Below are 18757 nucleotides of genomic sequence, written 5' to 3' on the forward strand. Positions count from 1 at the left end.
AGTTAATTTATTATCATGCAGTAACTTAAAATATTGCTCTGAGCTTGTGCATGTGACAGTGATTCATGCGCATACATGTCAGTCAGCGCGGCATCGCACGTCAAGTTTGTAGAGCTTAATTCAATCCATTTTAAATTCTGATTTTGGCCGCCTCTCAAATGGGTTAAACAATAGGTATTACCTAAGAAGTTCAAGTAAATGCACTAGAAAGCCGCGCTCATTCAAGGGTGTGCATCTATTGCATGGAAGGAGAGAAAGCACTGACACCTGTATTCATACCGTTTCGCTGTCAGTGTTTTAAATGCGCATCTGAAGTGTCAGCGCTCTTCGTGCTGCGCGCAGCCTCACGTGTTACAAAAAACAACACGCACTTCCACCAATAAACTATCGATTCCGATATATCGGCAAAACCGATGAATCGGTCTACCTTTAGCCTAAATATTAGCACAATATTACACAGCTCCAGCACCACTCACTATTGCTAGCCCTTTTTATCCAACCCAATAAATTTGATTCTAAAGTGCTCACTACGGCTGGGCGATATATCGCATGACATTATGCGCATCTCGTCAGTAAAGCCGGTTCCTTGATTAGTAGTAAATCGCCATCACCTGCTTTCAGATGGAGCGGCATTTACTACACAGAGCCGTAGTTCACTGACAAGCTGAGCCATATCGCATTAATTATCGCAGGCGATACGTCCGTGATAATTAATGCGATATGGCTCAGCTTGTCAGTGAACTACGGCTCTGTGTAGTAAATGCCGCTCCATCTGAAAGCAGGTGATGGCGATTTACTACTAATCAAGGAACCGGCTTTACTGACGAGATGCGCATAACAATGTCATGCGATATATCGCCCAGCCCTAGTGCTCACCCTCATGTTCTTCCAAACCCGAATGAATTTGTCTTCTCTAGAACACAAAATGAGATGTTAGAGAGGATGTTTACGCTGCTCTTTTCCATACAATATAAGCGAAAGTTGACCAGGGGCTTTTAAGCTTCAAAAATCACAATAATAAAAACCCATAAAATACCATAAAAATTGTCTATATGACTAATGTGCTATATTTCCAGTCTTCTAAAGTCATGTTAGAACGTTGTGTGAAGAACAGACTGAAATTTAAGTTATTTTCGTAATATTGTCGTCTTCAGCTCTCCAATATCAGCTGTGTGATTTTAAATATATGCCTGTTTATATTTCTCACATCATGATCAGTTAAGAGACTCACAAGAACCAAGAATATCTTGCATCATTGTTGTGACGCTTTGTTGTGCCATATATAAATATGGAGATGTAATTTAGGATCTGTTGCAGCTGAGATTAATAGTGAATAACTGTATGAATTGAAGAAGAAATTAAATCAAACTGGTTTGGAACAACACAGTGAGTAAATAATGACTAAACTGGGGGGGAACTTTTCCTTTAGTATACACATGTGATAGACCAATACCTTACACATGCTTTTTATCAGATATTCTGTGTTTATCTGAAGAGCATGTCCATACTAAATGTAATTCCTCTGATTTTCCTCATCTACATGTGACCTCAAAACACAAGCAGATAAATATGCTGTGATCAGTTTGTATGAACCTGTTGTGCAGAACCGTTGTGGACGAGTTGCTGTTTTGGACTTAACACACTGTATATTATTGTTGTCAGAAGTCTCTCTGCCAGGTGGCCTGCATGCATGGCTAAAATTTCCCTGTCATTTGTGTTCTTTTTCCCATCTCAAGATATTGAGTAAAAGCACTTTGTTTAACGACACCTCAAGACGTAGGAATATGAGCTAGTGTTTTTGATTTCACCAAGTCATCCTATTGTTTTCATGATGGTTTAGGGTTACCAGCCCTTAACCTGTCTGCAACCACCAGACATGTCAGGTATTTGGGCGTAATAAAGGAATTGTGCCACCTCCTCCAGTTCTTGCCTCTTGCTGGAAGTGTAGCACTCGCAGTCTGTCTCTCAGTGCAGAGATGAGGTAATGAGAGTCACTTGTTTGGACGTAGCCTCTGGTCTCGCCCTCATCTCTCTCTTTCTTTCTCTCTCTCTCACTCACACCCTGAGACAAATGCTTCCCAGAGTCTGAGACCAGAGCACAACAATTCCAGCCACGCCAGAGCTCTGCACATTCAAATGCTCCTGTATGCTTTTAATTACTCTTACTGCAGAAGGGCTCTCTGCTTTGACCACGCCCGGCCTCGCTGCCTTACTCACCCTGCTTTTTGGGTCAGCTCCTTTTGGCAGCCCTTCATATTTATCTCGTCTGAAATTGTATGACCCCTCCCAGTTCCTTGGTCTTGAAACTTACGTACACAATAAGGGTAATCTCTTGACATAATTATAAGAACGACCAGAATGTTTTTTTGTGTGTTTTGGAGTGTTTCTGGTGGCGGCCTCCTAGATTTTGGCAGGAACCAAGGTCTCCTGAATTGTATAACTGTTCTGTAAGGTTTGAAATTGAGTATAGTTTCTTTCTCTTAGAAAATACAAGATTTTCATCTTCTTCATTTACATTAATGCTTGCAAAATAAATGCGTCCTTCTGCCAATGTGGGTGGAATACGGTACTAAAGTGTGCAGAATAGGCATCAGAGCGGTTGACATGACGATCGCCGCACATCTTCTTTTTTGTTGGCTGCATGCATAAATGCTTAAAAGTTTGCTGATTTATTAGGGCCCAAGCACCAACGGTCATTACTCCTGTCTTCAGTGTCACATGATGCTTTTGAAATCATTCTAATATGTTTCTTCTCATTCTCCCTCTCCTTCTCATCAATGTTGAGAACAGTGGTGTTGCTTAATATTTTTGATAAAACTTTGATGCTTGTTCTTCAGGGTAGTCTAGAACTTCATCAACAGTTTGTACTGGCAATAACAAACAGATTTTAGCTTAACAGAATTTAATTGAATGCTTCATGCACGTCATATGCCTTCTGCTCCATTTACATGAAGCAGGTGTTTACAACTGGGTTATTTAAGCATGCTTGTCTTTTCTATTTGCATTTCAAAAACAAAGTAAACCTTTTGGGCACATAAGGCATTATTTGAGCAACCTCAGATGTCACACTTTCTTTGAAGGGTTCTGTGGCAGACCACAGGAACAAAACTCATGCAAGGTTACTCTGCATTGTTAGATATATTATCTGATATGAATGGGAATTACATTTATTTATTTGATTGATGTTTGAAAGTTTCCTGTTAAAACCAAAGACATTGGCAAAACATATAACCTACTATGGAGTGTGTGATTCTCTCACATCATATCTGAGTATTTTAATTATTATTAGTAGTACAGTGAACTTGATCTGCCCTTGTATGAGTAATGGCCAAAGTTCATGTAGCATTATACGAGCTCTGCACAGATCTCATTGTGCACTTTTTTTTTTTTGTACTTTAAAACCTCCTTGTAAATTCTGTTATTTTGAACTTTCTATTCAAAGATTCATGTCCCACGTTGTACAAAATGTTTTCTGGTTTCCACAAAAATATAAAGCAGCACAGCAGGTTTCAACATTGATAATTAAAAGACAAATGTATTGAGTACCAAATCAGCATATTATATTGATTTGTGAAAGATCATGTGACACTGAAGTCTGGACAAATTCAGCTTTGCCATCACAGGAATAAAATGTTGAAAGGAGTTATTTTAAATATTATGCAATAATATTTCACAATAGATTTTTTTTTAATGATTTTTATCAAATAAATTCAGCTTTGGTGAGCTTTGAAAGAGACTTCTTTCAAAAACAAAAAATCTCACAGACTCCAAACTTTTGAGTGTGTTTGTGTATGTGTACATCTATCTATCTATCTTGGTCTGTGACCGTCATGGGATCTGAGTTCAATTTTGCTGAGTTGGACCTGGCTGAACTTTTGTAACTCTCACTTGCCATGCAAGTTTTAAAGGTTGTAGCTTTATTGCTAGGAGATGCTTTGACACCATTTATACTATTCTTAACTTTGGTAAAATTTTGTGGCTTATTTAGTCTAGTATCACAAATGACTGGAACAGTCATGGAAATTAAGTTTAGGAATCTTGTCTCATCTCAAGATCACTCATTTAACAGTTCATCTATTGACAAAATTATGAAAAAAAAGATAAGTTGATAATTAAAAAAAGTTCAGGAATGTCAGAATCTGATTGCATACTTCATGCATAAATAATGTTGAAGGATGTTCACTAACAAAATATGCAGATAGGACTGATTCAATTGCTATTAAAATCAGAAACTGAAGGAAATTTGATAAAACATATTGAAAGACATTTTTATTCGACAGGTTTTAATCAGTTTCAAGTTAGGTAACTTTTAGGTAAAAGATCTCTTTTTGATTTTATTGATTTAATTTATTTCTTATCCGGCAAGTATTCATTGAATTAATTGATTGTCCGTGAGTGTGTTGTCAATGTTTTTGTTTCTAATATTCCAAACCAACAGCCAAAGTTTTTAACGGACGTAATAATGTGTGTTAAGGGGTGAACTCTGTTTGATTTTTGGGTAATTATAAAACGTGCTGGAGAAGTTCTAAATGCTTTTTGCGTAGTTCATTGTATTTATTTTGTGTAATTAAGTTAATTTTGTGGCTTAAATTACATGTTACTCAGAAACTGACATGTTTGGCTTGTCAAAAATTTACATTCAGCTGTCGCAAATTCAAAAGTAATTTTTTTTTTTTTAACCAGCAAAGAGGAGTGGTTTTGATGCACAGTTGTTTTTATCGTCTCTAATAAAAATTTCGGTATACCTGTGCTTTCTGAAAACTCTTCTGATGGCTTTTGAGATCACCGTGCTGGTCTAGCCTTCCCAGGTTGGTAGCCATCAATGTACTTCTGCCTACGCTAAGAAGCAGTCCAGTTCCTCCCAGTACCTCACAGTGTGGGATGTCCTACCCTCCCTGCGGGTGTTAAGAGAGGTGTGTGGAGGTCAAGGGCACAGGGAGAGTAGAGGGAGGGGGGAAACCCGCTGATCAGCTCATCTTAATGCTTACAGTAATTCAAAGGCTGAAAGGCTCAGGGCCTAAATAGCATGCAGCTTTTTCTCCCAGCTGCGTTTAAGAGAGGGGTAGGCCTAGTGGCTGATGTGAACTTTGTGACTAGTGCCCTCATTTGTGGTAATTACCTGTCCCTGTTCAAGGGGACACACCATGTGCTGCAGCATTATTGTTATAGAGGCTCATGGAATAGGCATTTTAACACCTTAAAGTCACCAAGAAAATTCACTGTTTTGTAAATGCACGTTAAAGATCTTATTGTAAATGATTCATCCATGTATGCATTTAATAAAAAAAACTAAATTGGCCATGCAATGTTTAATCACAATTACTAAGTTTACATGTGAACCAATAATGTAATTATTTTCAATAATCAGAGTTAAGGATCGAAGATGTTTAGATTACCTTTTCAAAACGTTTCTCTCCTTTGTACATGCAAATTTCATTATTCTGATTATTGCTGAGAATATTAAGCTCTACCTTCAAGCTCTTCCAGCACAAGCTCTTTGCTGGTTCTTTGGTTTTCAGCATCAGGGTTTTTTTTTTTTTTTTGTGACTCATTTAAAAATATCTCCAATTTGATGTTTTAGACCATGAATATACTGCATTATTTTCATGCTGCTGTCAACATTCCCCAAAAATCTGAGGCCTTTTTCACCACCATGTTGAATTGAATCTGCACACCACTCCAGGAGTGTGACACGTCATCCGTGAACTGCACAAGCATATGCGCACTTTGGTAACTGTAGAATAGATGCGATTAAATAAACATGCCTGTTTATTGCGATTTAAAATTAACATATGCACCATAGGGCTGGGAGATATGGGCAAAAAAAATTATCACAATAAAATTTTTCATATCAGTCATTATCGATAATTATCACTAGGGTTGCAACTAGGAGTGGGAATCTCTAGGCACCTCACGATTCGATTACCCATTCAGAGGGCTGCGATGATAAAACGATTATCGATGCATCTTTTTTTTCTTTACAGGATTTTCTTTTTTCTCACTGTGTGATTACTTGGTACTTTTAAAGCAAAGTATTTGTAATGATCCAAATGAATTTACTTCCAATATATTTTAGTATATTTATATAAATATTTTATTTGGCGATAGATTTTGTAATTCGCTTTGCCTTTTCCGAGTTTGGTGGAAGCTTTCAAGGTTGTTCTGGTTTCCACGTCAGCGCTGTTTGATCTGACTTGTGTGGTTTATAACAGAATTCTGCGACAAATTTGAATGCTTCCAATTAGATCTCACTGCGACGTTATTAATTCTGCGGTGAATTCAAACGCTTTCTCACTGGATCTCCCAGCGCTGTGTAATAAGTGTCGCATGATTGAGATTGTAATTGTTATCATAGGTACACTTCAACTGTGAGACGGAATCTAAAACAAAAATCCAGAAAATCACATTGTATGATTGCATTGTTAATTTGCATTTTATTGCATGACATAAGTATTTGATCACCTACCAGCCAGTAAGAATTCCAGCTCTCACAGATCTGTTAGTTTTTCTTTAAGAAGCCCTCCTGTTCTCCACTCATTACCTGTATTAACTGCACCTGTTTGAACTCGTTACCTGTATAAAAGACACCTGTCCACACACTCAATTAAACAGACTCCAACCTCTCCACAATGGCCAGTACCAGAGAGCTGTGTAAGGACATCAGGAATAAAATTGTAGACCTGCACAAGGCTGGGATGGGCTACAGGACAATAGGCAAGCAGCTTGGTGAGAAGGCAACAACTGTTGGCGCAATTATTAGAAAATGGAAGAAGTTCAAGATGACGGTCAATCTCCCTCGGTCTGGGGCACCATGCAAGATCTCACCTCGTGGGGCATCAATGATCATGAGGAAGGTGAGGGATCAGCCCAGAACTACACGGCAGGACCTGGTCAATGACCTGAAGAGAGCTGGGACCACAGTCTCAAAGAAAACCATTAGTAACACACTACGCCGTCATGGATTAAAATCCTGCAGTGCACGCAAGGTCCCCCTGCTCAAGCCAGCGCATGTCCAGGCCCATCTGAAGTTTGCCAGTGACCATCTGGATGATCCATAGGAGAAATGGGAGAAGGTCATGTGGTCTGATGAGACAAAAATAGAGCATTTTGGTCTCCACTCGCCGTGTTTGAAGGAAGAAGAATGATGAGTACAACCCCAAGAACACCATCCCAACCGTGAAGCATGGAGGTGGAAACATTATTCTTTGGGGATGCTTTTCTGCAAAGGGGACAGGACGACTGCACCGTATTGAGGGGAGGATGGATGGGGCCATGTATCGCGAGATCTTGGCCAACAACCTCCTTCCCTCAGTAAGAGCATTGAAGATGGGTCGTGGCTGGGTCTTCCAGCATGACAACGACCCGAAACACACAGCCAGGGCAACGAAGGAGTGGCTCCGTAAGAAGCATCTCAAGGTCCTGGAGTGGCCTAGCCAGTCTCCAGACCTGAACCCAATAGAAAATCTTTGGAGGGAGGTGAAAGTCCGTATTGCCCAGCGACAGCCCCGAAACCTGAAGGATCTGGAGAAGGTCTGTATGGAGGAGTGGGCCAAAATCCCTGCTGCAGTGTGTGCAAACCTTGTCAAGAACTACAGGAAATGTATGATCTCCGTAATTGCAGACAAAGGTCTCTGTACCAAATATTAAGTTCTGCTTTTCTGATGTATCAAATACTTATGTCATGCAATAAAATGCAAATTAATTACTTAAATCATACAATGTGATTTTCTGGATTTTTGTTTTAGATTCCGTCACTCACAGTTGAAGAGTACCTATGATAAAAATTACAGACTTCTACATGCTTTGTAAGTGGGAAAACCTGCAAAATCGGCAGTGTATGAAATACTTGTTCTCCCCACTGTATATCTATGCTATATGCAAAAGAGCTATAAAGCAAAATAAACGTTTAAATCCCTACATTAAAAATGAAGATAATAAAGATAAATCAAGAAAAATAAAAAAACAAACTGTTAACCGATAAGAGGAATGTTCTGCAGGAACACACACATTCACTTTGAACCTGTTACTGTCATTACTTTATCCTGTAAATGTAAGAAACATTTTATTTTTAATTACACGCTGTTATCCCTTTACAGTTGCCACTCTCATAAAATATTTGAATTACATGTTGACTTTTAAACCTAAATTTAACGTTCAACAACAGATATTTCTGCAAAATGAATATTTTTGTGCTGAATATTAAAGGGGTGGTTGATTATTTCACTTTTCTAACTTTAGTTAGTGTGTAATGTTGCTGTTTGAGCATAAACAACATCTGCAAAGTTACAATGCTCAAAGTTCAAAGCAAAGGAAGATATTTGCTTTTAACCCTTTCGCACGTACGATCACACCGGTGTGATCAGTCTAGGCTGGTCCCTGGAGCGTACGATCACACCGGTGTGATTAGAACGGTCAGTGCATCACGTGATCAACTGCTGAATTCAAATGTGCTTTCGCGCGTTGGCTGGCCCTGAGCCAGAGACAGGCACGCTCAGAGCTGTCATACATCACAACTTTTCAGTGTTTTCAACCACATAATGTTTATTTTAGGTTTCAGACATATAAATTCACATAAGTACTAAAAAAAATACATTTAGAGTTTGTAAAATACACACTGATGTCTATGGGAGATGCAATAATCCTTTCCATTATAATTAGACACGTTTTATTCATATCAGATACACATTGTGTAAGTAACTTTAAAGTTTACTCTATTCTTCTCCCAGTTCACCAGCCACTTACTTTTATGTATTTCGGGATAAGTGGATGAATTCACTTGTTGTAAATCCAACAGATCCGATTCTCTGAACTCGTCTTGTCCCCTTTGCCTCTGCGGCACAAACTAACGTGGCGGCGCCCATCGCGCATACAGCTCAACTAACGCGATCGTTATAAAGGTGTTTAAACAACAAAACACTTCCACTTGCATTCCGATTTTGACAATCGGAATATCAGATATTTCATGCCATAGCTCACAAATTTGTTATATTATATATATATATATATATATATATATATATATATATATATATATATATATATATATATATATATAAAATTTATAAAAAAAAGGAAAAATTACATAAGCAGATCATCTTTCATTCAGCGCTGTTGCTGCTGTGGTGTGTCGTGACAAGCAATGACGCGTCACCATGGAAACCATAAAGTGACACATTCTAAATAACGGTCATCTTGAAAAACTCACGTTGGGGGGTCAGCCAGAATATTTTAAACTTAACGTGTGAAAGGGTTAAAGAAATCGCTTTTAAAGGACTACAACACACTGCTGGTAGGGACTACACGACATTCCTCCCGGGTTAGTGACATCACCAACCCTAAAATTTACATAAACCCGCCCCCGGGAACGCGATTTGTAGATTTATCATGACAGAATATGTTAATCAATGACTTGATGATAACTACACATAAGCTACATAACATCATCAACTAACCATTCAGAAATGTTGTCTGCATGATGTCACTTCTTGAGTCTCTCCATCTTTTTCTGACTCTGGTTAACATAAGGCTAAAAGGGTTTGAAATTTTCAGTGCATGTCTTTGTGAGGTAATCGAAGCTGCTAAGATTGGGCTGTTGTAGCTCCGCCCCCTGTGCCGGGAGCAGAAGCTCATTTGCATTTAAAGGGACAGACACAAAAACTGTTTTTTTGCTCACCCTCAAGTGATATTTTTAACATAGTATATAAAAATATCTGTGGGGTATATTGAGCTAAAACTTCACATACTCACTCTGGGGACATCAAAGACTTATTTTACATCTTGTGAAAAGGGGATTATACCACCCCTTTAATAGTCTCCCTCTCTAATGCATCTCGTCTGTTTCACGCACCCTTTCGCAATCTGGGACTCATTCAGTAAAGTCTAAAGTTTAACTGTCAGGACTGTCAGGATGAGCCTTCATGCAAAATGGAAATACTCGCTTGAATTTGTAACATTTACAGATAAGGATATAATGGTCAAATTAAAGTTCTGCGCTGAGGAAACATCACACATTAAACAGCACACGCATCTGTCAAGGCACCTGACTGGGCAAGCCATGTTAAACATCACGCTTATGCATTAGCTTGAAGCTTAAAATAAATAATTCTCATGTTTTGAGCAGGAGCTTGGATCACATACCTTTCCAGCAGCAGCTCACTCTGTTTCCTCCACTATTTTTAGATGTATTTTGTCCGTAGAAATGCGTTATTCAGTGCTGTAATTTGATGCGACTGGCGGTTTTCCATGCACAGTGGGCAGACGCGACTAATCGATTGACAATCATTGTCGATTTTCATTATCGATTATCTATTTTATCGGTTAGTTGTTACTGCCCTTATCACGATAAATGTCAAATCTTTATTTCTTTTAAATTTAAAGGCTGATTCTTTGCTCCGAAATGAAAGTTGTTGAAACCAGACAGTTAATTGTAGTTTTAAATTACTTTTATTGTCAGAACATGACAGCGCGATAAGCATTCTTGTTTTATTGCCAGACTTCTCCAATAATTTAGTCAACTCCTCCACAATCAACTGCAAGCTCGCATTTATTTTTCAGTGCAACGCCAACATCTCAAAATCCAATCAGCAGCTGATGGATAGAACAAAGTCCTACATTTTTCAATCCGCTACACTTCGATGTATGCAGGATTCCCGTAGATCCTTAAAAATTCTTAAGTCTTAAATTAGATTTGTTAATTTATTTAAGGCTATATAAAATTGGCTTAAATTTGACACTTTGAATTAGACATATCTAAATGCTTTCCAAATTAAAACTATCTAATTAGCGTACATTTTATTTTTTTATTGTTCTTTCTTTGTGGATTTGCTTGTTCACGTTTTAATCCGCGTAATTCGCGGCAGCATATTACGTCTGTCTCCTGCACGTGAAAGGAGGAGAGAAGAAAAGGGGTAAATGTAAGTTCAATTGTAAGTTCATTCTTTGTGCGTTGGGGTGTGCGATATGTATTGTCTATGATGATATTGTAATTGTTTTAGCGATGTGCGAGGCACTGTGAGCTGACATCGTATTTGTCACTCGTCATGCTTTCACTGCGTGATGCGTGCAGTTATAGTATGTCCCCAAATGAGTTTTTTCTTATATTTATATCACATTATGGTGTTGTAATACAATATCACTTGAGCAAGAGTGCTGTTTTCCCGTGCACAATTGCAAATGTGATATTTATTTTATACAACGGTTAAATGAACAATAAATTAACATTGTTACATTTTATAAACAATATTGCCAATATGGTTTGTTTTCCCTTTATTTCGCCGACAAGAATTTCTAAATGAAACCGTAGCAGAGTCTCAATGCAACAGACAGCAATGGTTTTTTTTGGACTGAAAACTGCATTTTGTGAACGAATCAATTTAATGATTCAATGACCCCTCTTTCCTGAACGAATCAGCCGTTTGAACAAGTCGGTTGAATGAATTTAAGACAGTGACTTGCCGCCACCTACTGGCATGATTTGTTTCATATTTAAAGTACCCTTTAATTAAAACATTTAAAATTAGAAATCATTTCATATTTAAATGTTTAATAAAAATAAACAATCTCATAGCTTTATTTATGCAATTGTAAATGCAGTGTAAATATATTAATGCCAGTTCTGATGCTGCTTCTGTCACGTCTGCACTGCAAAGATGGCTTTTGATTTAATGATTTAATTTGACGTGTAACAGTGGTATTGTGTTATTCTAATAGAATTTAATTTGAATGTTAGAATTTGACATAAAAGGTGATACATATATCTAAAAATGTCCATATATAGGTGAAAATGGCCCTGGAAATCAATTTAAGGTGGCAAATATTGCCCCTTAATTTTTTTTTAGAAATTTCTGTCACTGCAGCTGTGAACTGACCACTGCATAGAATATGAAAAATATGATTATCTTCGTGAGTCAGCTGTCAACAACAGGCCTAAACCAGCCATGACACCAGAACAAAAACACAATCAGTAAAATATCATCTAATTATCATCATGTCAATATTGCACAGTTGTGTATGGTATTAATTTTGATTTCTTCAGGTCTTAAAAAGCCTTAAATTTGACTTTAAAAAGTGGGCAGCAACCCTGTGTATGTCACAATACAAAAGAAAAGATCTGCCACTACTTTTGTTTATTCACGACTTTAATAACACTTTATAAATCAGCATGTCTAATCATGCCCCCTGACTTTCATTCAAAGCTTCAAGTGTACCTGGGTTTTAATGCTTTAAGGTATGCATACAGCGTGCATCATTGACATAGCACATGCCTCATGTATTCTGTACGTTCGTCTTCTATATTGAGTAGCCTATACTTTGAAATGCGGCAATAAGCATAACCTAAAGACTCAAGTACACTACTTTTTCTGCACATGTACACAAAAACTGGGCTGCACAGTGATTTTGTGCACAGACATCAGCATTATGTACCGATGACTGAGTGGAACATGGACAAGGGAAGTATACTTTTGGCTTAAGTGTTTGCATCAAAACTGAAGTATTCGTTGGGCTTAAGCATGCTTTGTGAACGCTTCAGCTGCTACTACAGGTGACTACACCTCATCAAACCACACATACAAAATGCGTTTTGTTTTCAAAGACAGCTGGACAGTGCCAAAGAACGTCGGGTGTCTCTACAAAGAATGCAGGGTTGTCGAGACGTGTGATTCAAAGATGAACTACATTTAACTTGACAGTGTTTAAGAAAAATACAGCACAAATGTGTTTTTTTTTTTTTTTTTTTTTTGTGTGTGTGTGTTTACATAAACAATAATTCAGATGCAATACAACATCATGTATACCTTAGACAGATTGTCAAAAGATTCTGGCATATAGTCCATATTGTACCAATGATATGGGCATATGTTGACTTTGTCATGTTTATTCAATGCTTTTGTTTGCTTTAGAGTCTTTTCTCAGCAAATGTTGATATGCCAAAATATCAGATTTAAATACTTGCAGTGTCATTCATTCAACTGGAAGTTTGACTAAAGTGTGACTAAAGGTTTTGTTTCTTTACCAGAAACAACTGAACTTTGCTGGTGTCAGTGAGGGTATGGTTTACTTTGTATCTGAGGATCAGTGTGATGCTCTTGTATCATTTCAGCTCTTCCTGATGTATGGTATTGTCACTGTGGAGTCGCTGTGTTCATTGGCGCACGGCAGGCCAAATTCATTTTTCACAATTCAGGCCACAGTTTGCAGATTCTGATAGATACAAATGCTGCCCATTACACAGAAGATAATCTCTTTTTAAAAACAGATTTCCTTCTTCAGACTAATTTGAAGGTGCTTTTTGAGTTTATTTTGCTATATAGAAATGTGTGCAAGACCACATCCTTTTCTTTTTTTCTTTTCTGGTTTGGCAAATATCATAAGCAGACAGTTGCTGACACTGACTCTTTCCATGCAGGTGGAATCGTTCATACTAGACCAGGAGGATCTGGATAACCCCGTACTAAAGACAGCTTCAGAGCTTCTCCTATCCAGCGCAGCAGACGGAGCCGACCTCAGAACAGTAGACCCAGAAACACAGGCCCGGCTCGAGGCATTACTAGAAGCAGCAGGTACATCCTCCGGCCAACCCTGATGTGATCGCATTAAGCCTAAAGATTTATCCTGTGTCTCTTGCATGCATGTGCTCACACTTGTTTATTTAACATGTCTTCACAGTGCTGAGCATGAGGCGTGCTTTCGTTTCTTGTGTTTTAGGATTTAGAGCAAACTGTTACAGAGATCCTTCAAATGGCTTTTGTTATTTATTTTAAAATATTTTTGTTGTTGCCACAAAAATCCCCACAGAATCATAAAGATTTATAAATCTAAAATTAAAGACTGCAGAAAATGTATTGAAATTGCAAGCACAATAAACGTAACAATAGTAATTGGAAATTGGCTAATTTCACATAGAGACTGGAGTGAGACCATTGACGTCTCTCGATCTGTCGCTATCTTTTTCTGCGCTGTAATGTTGCGTGACAGTCACAGATCGCTGTAGTGCCTCAGTTCAAGCAAGTGGCAGATGAACTGATCACCTGTTCCGCTTTACAGCATGAAAAAAATCGTGAATGAACACAGGGCTCGACATTAGTGGTCGACCGATATATCGCCAAGGCCGATATATCGGCCGATATTTGGCATTTTTGAAATATCGGCATTGGCCGATAAGTTTTTCTGATTGGCCGATGTGTTGGAAGCAGGACTTTTATTTTGACGGCGCTCCAGACTTTTATTTTGACGGGTGGCGCTGAGAACACCAGCGCCAGAAGAGAACGGCAACGGCAGCTCCTCAGATCACACAGCGCTCACTCACATTCTCCGTCTTCATTAATTTACGATCTCTGTCAGTCATATCTAATACTTTGTTAGACAGAACTGGTAAACAAAGAAAGTAAATGGTGTGCAAAGTAAGTAAAGTAAAGCGTTTGCTTTTATATTATTTGTAACAGAAAAGGCAAACAATCAGCCTAAAATACTTTCTCATTTGCCGTCAACATTCAGCAAATGCGCATCTACGTCATTTAAACAAATCTCTGAATATCTAATAAACATTTAATTTCACAAACCTTGCAGATTTAATCGAATCCAGCTGTGATATGAATGAATGAATGAATGAATGAATGAATGAATATTTAATTTTAAAATATGCTGATATATAACCAGTTGCCAACTGTGTCATATTCATATAGTTTTCACTGTGCTGTATGTAAAATTAGCGTTACCTTGTCTTTATTTGAAAAAATATGATTACCAGCATGAAATTACCAGATTACTGAGTGCCCTGTTACAGTCCTGTTACAGTGTTTACCTTCTTTTTATTCACATATTCATATATTTCTAAACAATTACTTTGTGAAAAATACTGTAATAGGATTGCAGATTCAAGAAGTTGCCATCTAAAGTATATAAGCATGTTTATTTTAAAGATTTGTTTTCTAGTTTATTTATAATTGATTATAGAGATGCACCGATTGATCGGCTGGTGACCGGAATTGGCCAATTTTCACGTGATCGGCCATGACCGGTGACCGGCCGGTCAGTCGGACATATGCCGAATTTATGCCGGTCAAATGCACTCGAGCGCCGCATGATTAACATCGCCCAACATCAGCATCACACGTGCACACGGAACGCACATGTAGGAAACCTTGTGAATTAAGGCCGTTTCACACCGCAAATGTGAGCAGCGCGCATTTTTTTCCGGTGTGCATGTTAATCAATGAGTGCATTCACACCGGCAGCAGGAGCAGTGCGTGAGCGTCAAACAGGAGCGTCGCGTGAGCAGCAGTGAAGCGGGGGTTTCGGCGCGGGTCTATTTTTGCTGCGCTGCTCACGCTCAATTAAAGTGAAAGTACATTTTTGATGGACAAACTAAAAATGAATTCACACAAAAAGTGCTCAAAATGCACAGAATAAGTATGTCTAGTGTGTTTTAACAAGAACTCCAGTATGTCAGAAAAGAAAACGAAGACTCAAAAATATTTGTAGAAGATTTACCCATTTAAACTTGTTTTCATTATTCAGTTTTGGTTGCAAGTATGGTTATGATTATAAAAATTAAATAAACTAGCCAGAAAATATAGAAATATCTTTATACTGCAAGGCTATATAATATATATATACACACACTCTCTCCTGGTGTGGGAAATACACACACACACACACACACACACACACACACACACACACATATATATGTGTGTGTGTATTTCCCACACCAGGAGTAATTTATATAGTTCTATTTTATAGCCATTATCTGTTCAAAAAATGATCTATGTTCTATGCAAAATGTAAAATGTTCTATTAAAGAAAAGGACATATATATAAAATATCGGCTTTATATCGGCCACCCTGCTCTCTAAGATATCGGCATCGGCCATCAAAAAACCAATATCGGTTGACCACTACTCGTCATTAACACTTGTCTGTCTGTGATTTTCTTTTCTTTTTTTTCTTTCTTTTTTTTAAGTGGCAAGTGAAAGAAGTTTGCCCGACCGATCGAAACGTGAGAATGATTCTGATCTTATTACAGTCAGTGTAAACAGCGATTGGTAATGGATAGTGTATTTCTGGTAGCAAGGTTGTGCGCTGTTGAGTCTAGCGCTGCCTGTCTCTTTGTGAGAGACTGGAGAAATCAAAACAAATGAGTGTAACAGCACACACAAACTCACAGAAGAAACATACTGAGGTAAAAATTCAAAATGATGAGTTTATTATTTACAACATATGATATAGCACGACTTATAAGTATATATATAGTAACAACACGACTAAGGGAGCTGTTCTACTGAATTGCAAATGTTGGATTGAATTTATAGTTAATATGTAGTTACTTGCATTTTAGACGCAATATTGACTTTTTTTTTTCTATTTCACTGACGAAATAGTTACAAAAGAAAAGCAACACTCAGCATGGTGTTTTGTTGTTGAATGAATTCAGCCTTTTTAATGAGTGACTCAATGACTAATTTATTAAGACGTCACTTGCCGCTACCTATTGGCGGTTTAGTTTCATGTTAAAAAGTATCCTTTTTTTTTTTTTTTTTTTTACATTTGTTTAAACATCAATCTCATAACATTATTACAGTTGTAATTTTACAGTGTAAATTAATTTGTTTAATAACAGCCCTTATTATTAAAACTGAATTCAGTGATCAAATGTAAGAATTTGACCTTTGACCAAAAATTGGTCTTTAATAAAGGTAAATAACGCCCTTGGGTAAATATCACAAATATGCAGATTTAAGTGTATGATAGAATGTAAATGTAAAATGTAAAAGCTGATAGAACACTGATGAGAATATTGCTTCAGAATAAATTATATTTAGTTATGAGACCCACCATTTAAATTTTAATATTAAAAAAGAGTAGATTATATTATAAAGAGTATATTAAAAATATCCATATTTAAAACTTTATCGACTAAAATAACTAGCTTCCGGTAGATGGCCTATGCAAGTCGACTGACGCCAAAAGAGTAACACGATCGCTTTGGATGTGCGAGTTATTTTCGCATCTTCTTGCGCTTGAATGTTTAAAGGAGTCCTATTATGCTTTTTCACTTTTTCAACTTTAGTTAGTGTGTAATGTTGCTATTAGAGCATAAAAAAGATCTGCAAGGATACAAAGCTCAAAGTCCACTCCAAAGGGAGACATTTTATTTAACAGAATTAACCATGTTTTTGTGATCGATTACTGTTTGTAGTTTTCCGACAAAGGTAATGATTAAATGTAGGATAACATCGTATCTATAATGTATAAGAAAAACATACCACTCTGAAACGTCCTATGAAATCCGTGCTTGCAGTCGGTGCATGAAATCCGATATGGATGATCCCCTTGTTTGTTAACAATAACATTGTCAGGGGCTGAGTCGGGCTTGAATTGAATTGAAATTGCCGCCATCTATTATATTAACACTAGAGCAGAAGAACTCGCAGTTATGGAGGGGCAGGACATTTCCAGAACACGCGCTAAGTGCTGCCAATCACAACACATTGGGCTAGCTAACCAATTACAGCAATTTCGTATTTTGAAAGGTTCGCGACAGACTGGGGAGAGACGAGCTGTAATGTAAAATATGTAAAAAATTAGTTTTTTGAACAATCAAGCATGAAAGCATATTCTAGTACACCCCAAAAACAAAATCAAGACTTCGTAAAAGGGCGTAATAGGACCCCTTTAAATTGGCAAGTGATAAACTTTCATTACGATGCAGCACTGGTCCGATTGGGACAGTGACGGTTCTGTCAACTCTTGGCCATCGGGCAGTCCTTATTGTCAAGCCCTGCATTTAGATCTAGCGCATCAATTCTCTTTACGTCGCATGTGTAGGCCCTTTCTTTCTCTTTCTCTCACATTGCATGTGTGTGAGAGAAAGCGACAGAGGGCACTCTCAGCCAAGCAGCAATGAAATTATGTCTGCACTAAACTTATTTTTTGCCTCTAACTCCCAGGTATCTGAAATTGTACAATTTACTAGCCATTGGCTAATTAAAGCCAATTATTTTCATTTATTTTTTGTCGCCTAGCTTTAAATTTGTTTTCATGCGAGTTATTTATTGGCGTTGTAGAGGGTTGTAACAGACTGATAGATTTTCAAAACAAAACAAAACAGCAGTTCTTTTTCAAAACTACAGAGTGCAGCCACAATGTTAATCTGTTTCTCTTAAATGTAAATTTTATTATGAACAAAAAGCAAGCACTGTATCTGGGTCTCTCGGCTAAAAAGCTCACTGTTACAGTATATATAGATCTACTACTGATTGAGCAGCACAGAGGTTTTTTGAGATCACACACAGAAATATCTGTATACAGAGAGCTGGCACTTAATATAGCCCTGCAAATCCTTAAACCGGTTTATTTTTACATTCTGTAGTGTGTTTTCTCCTTATGGCTCACTGTGAGCTTTTGTTGCATACAAGTGCTGATGGGCTCAGGGTCAGTGTCACATGGTTTGTGTGCATAACATTTTATAATTGTTTTATTATAAACTAGCTCAACAGAACATGGCACCAGTTTTCTAGTCTGTGTTGTGCCGTTGTGTGTTTGTTCGGGATGAGTTGGTTTGGGTGAGGCCCAGCGTGTTAGGCCTGATTCTCTACACTAGCCTGCCCTGCCCCGTGAGCGGATAGTTATCTCGCAGAGGAACCAAAGGGGAGATTAGTAGCAACAATGGATTTCCATACAGCAGCAGCAGCATCGCTCATGACTCAGCACTGGCCTTTAGTACACTTGTGTACTTTCTGTGTGTGTGTGTCTTCAT

The 18757-nt window shown here is 37.8% G+C and overlaps 1 protein-coding gene across 7 annotated transcripts in view; it reads left to right on the forward strand.

Annotated features, from left to right (window-relative positions):
- ankhd1 (ankyrin repeat and KH domain containing 1) overlaps window positions 1-18757 on the forward strand; it is a 52121-nt gene that overhangs the window by 7361 nt on the left and 26003 nt on the right. For all 7 annotated transcript variants that reach the window (XM_084386575.1, XM_084386576.1, XM_084386578.1 and 4 more), the window contains exon 2: window positions 13406-13559. In XM_084386575.1, coding sequence (XP_084242701.1) covers window positions 13406-13559 — 154 coding nt within the window. The remainder of the gene's footprint in view (window positions 1-13405; window positions 13560-18757) is intronic.

The sequence above is a fragment of the Rutilus rutilus genome, assembly GCF_951802725.1.
Source record: "Rutilus rutilus genome assembly, chromosome: 18".
In the NCBI taxonomy this organism is placed as follows: Eukaryota; Metazoa; Chordata; class Actinopteri; order Cypriniformes; family Leuciscidae; genus Rutilus; species Rutilus rutilus.